At 37.4% G+C, this 663-nt stretch overlaps 1 protein-coding gene across 1 annotated transcript in view; it reads right to left on the reverse strand.

Moving 5' to 3' along the window:
- Nucleotides 1–481, reverse strand: part of LOC107591202 (zinc finger CCCH domain-containing protein 3-like) — a 26,537-nt gene extending 26,056 nt beyond the window's left edge. The window contains exon 1 of the mRNA XM_016280282.1: nt 339–481. Within this exon, the coding sequence (XP_016135768.1) occupies nt 339–426 (88 nt within the window). The 5' untranslated portion in view covers nt 427–481. The remainder of the gene's footprint in view (nt 1–338) is intronic.
- Between the last annotated feature and the right edge of the window lie 182 nt (nt 482–663).

Raw genomic sequence — 663 nt, forward strand, 5'->3', positions numbered from 1 at the left:
AGGCCATTCACCATCTCTCTCGTTCTCTCTGTGTCTCTCTCTCAACCTGTAGCCAGTGACAGATGACAGCTTTATTATTTCAGAAGGCAACCTGTAGCCCCCTTCCACTCTCCTGCTGGATGGGTTGATAATCTGGAATGTGTACTTATAGACAACCGATATATACTGACCCTTGAAAGCCTACAAAACCACAATTATAATAATTCTGGGGCACATATTCATGTAAACATAAAGAGTGGGTAACACACATTTCAAATTTCATTTTAGTGCTTAGAATATTTGCAAACTGGTCAGGCAATGTATATTCAAACAGGCAACGATCTCTGCAAAATGGTTACCTGGTCTACTGTTAGGTGTGCAGGTGGTTTGAGTGCGAGAGAGCTTATTGGCCGAGACTCTGTATAGCGCTCCGCCTATCCATCTCATGCTTCGCCCGCTCCACTGCCTTTCTGAAGCTGTCCTTAGTCGATTCTGCAGAACGATTCTGAATAAATAAAAAAAAATTAGCAAATAGACAGACAAATTATAGTAACATTTAAACACCAATTATAATCCACATTTTAATCAATCAATTAATTTTTGCTTACTACAAGAGTTATATCATATATATATATATATTTTTTTTTTTAATTTTTTTTTTTCCCCGGAACCCTCATTATATAT

Source organism: Sinocyclocheilus grahami, unplaced genomic scaffold (assembly GCF_001515645.1).
Source record: "Sinocyclocheilus grahami isolate Dianchi unplaced genomic scaffold, SAMN03320097.WGS_v1.1 scaffold138.1, whole genome shotgun sequence".
Taxonomy (NCBI): Eukaryota; Metazoa; Chordata; class Actinopteri; order Cypriniformes; family Cyprinidae; genus Sinocyclocheilus; species Sinocyclocheilus grahami.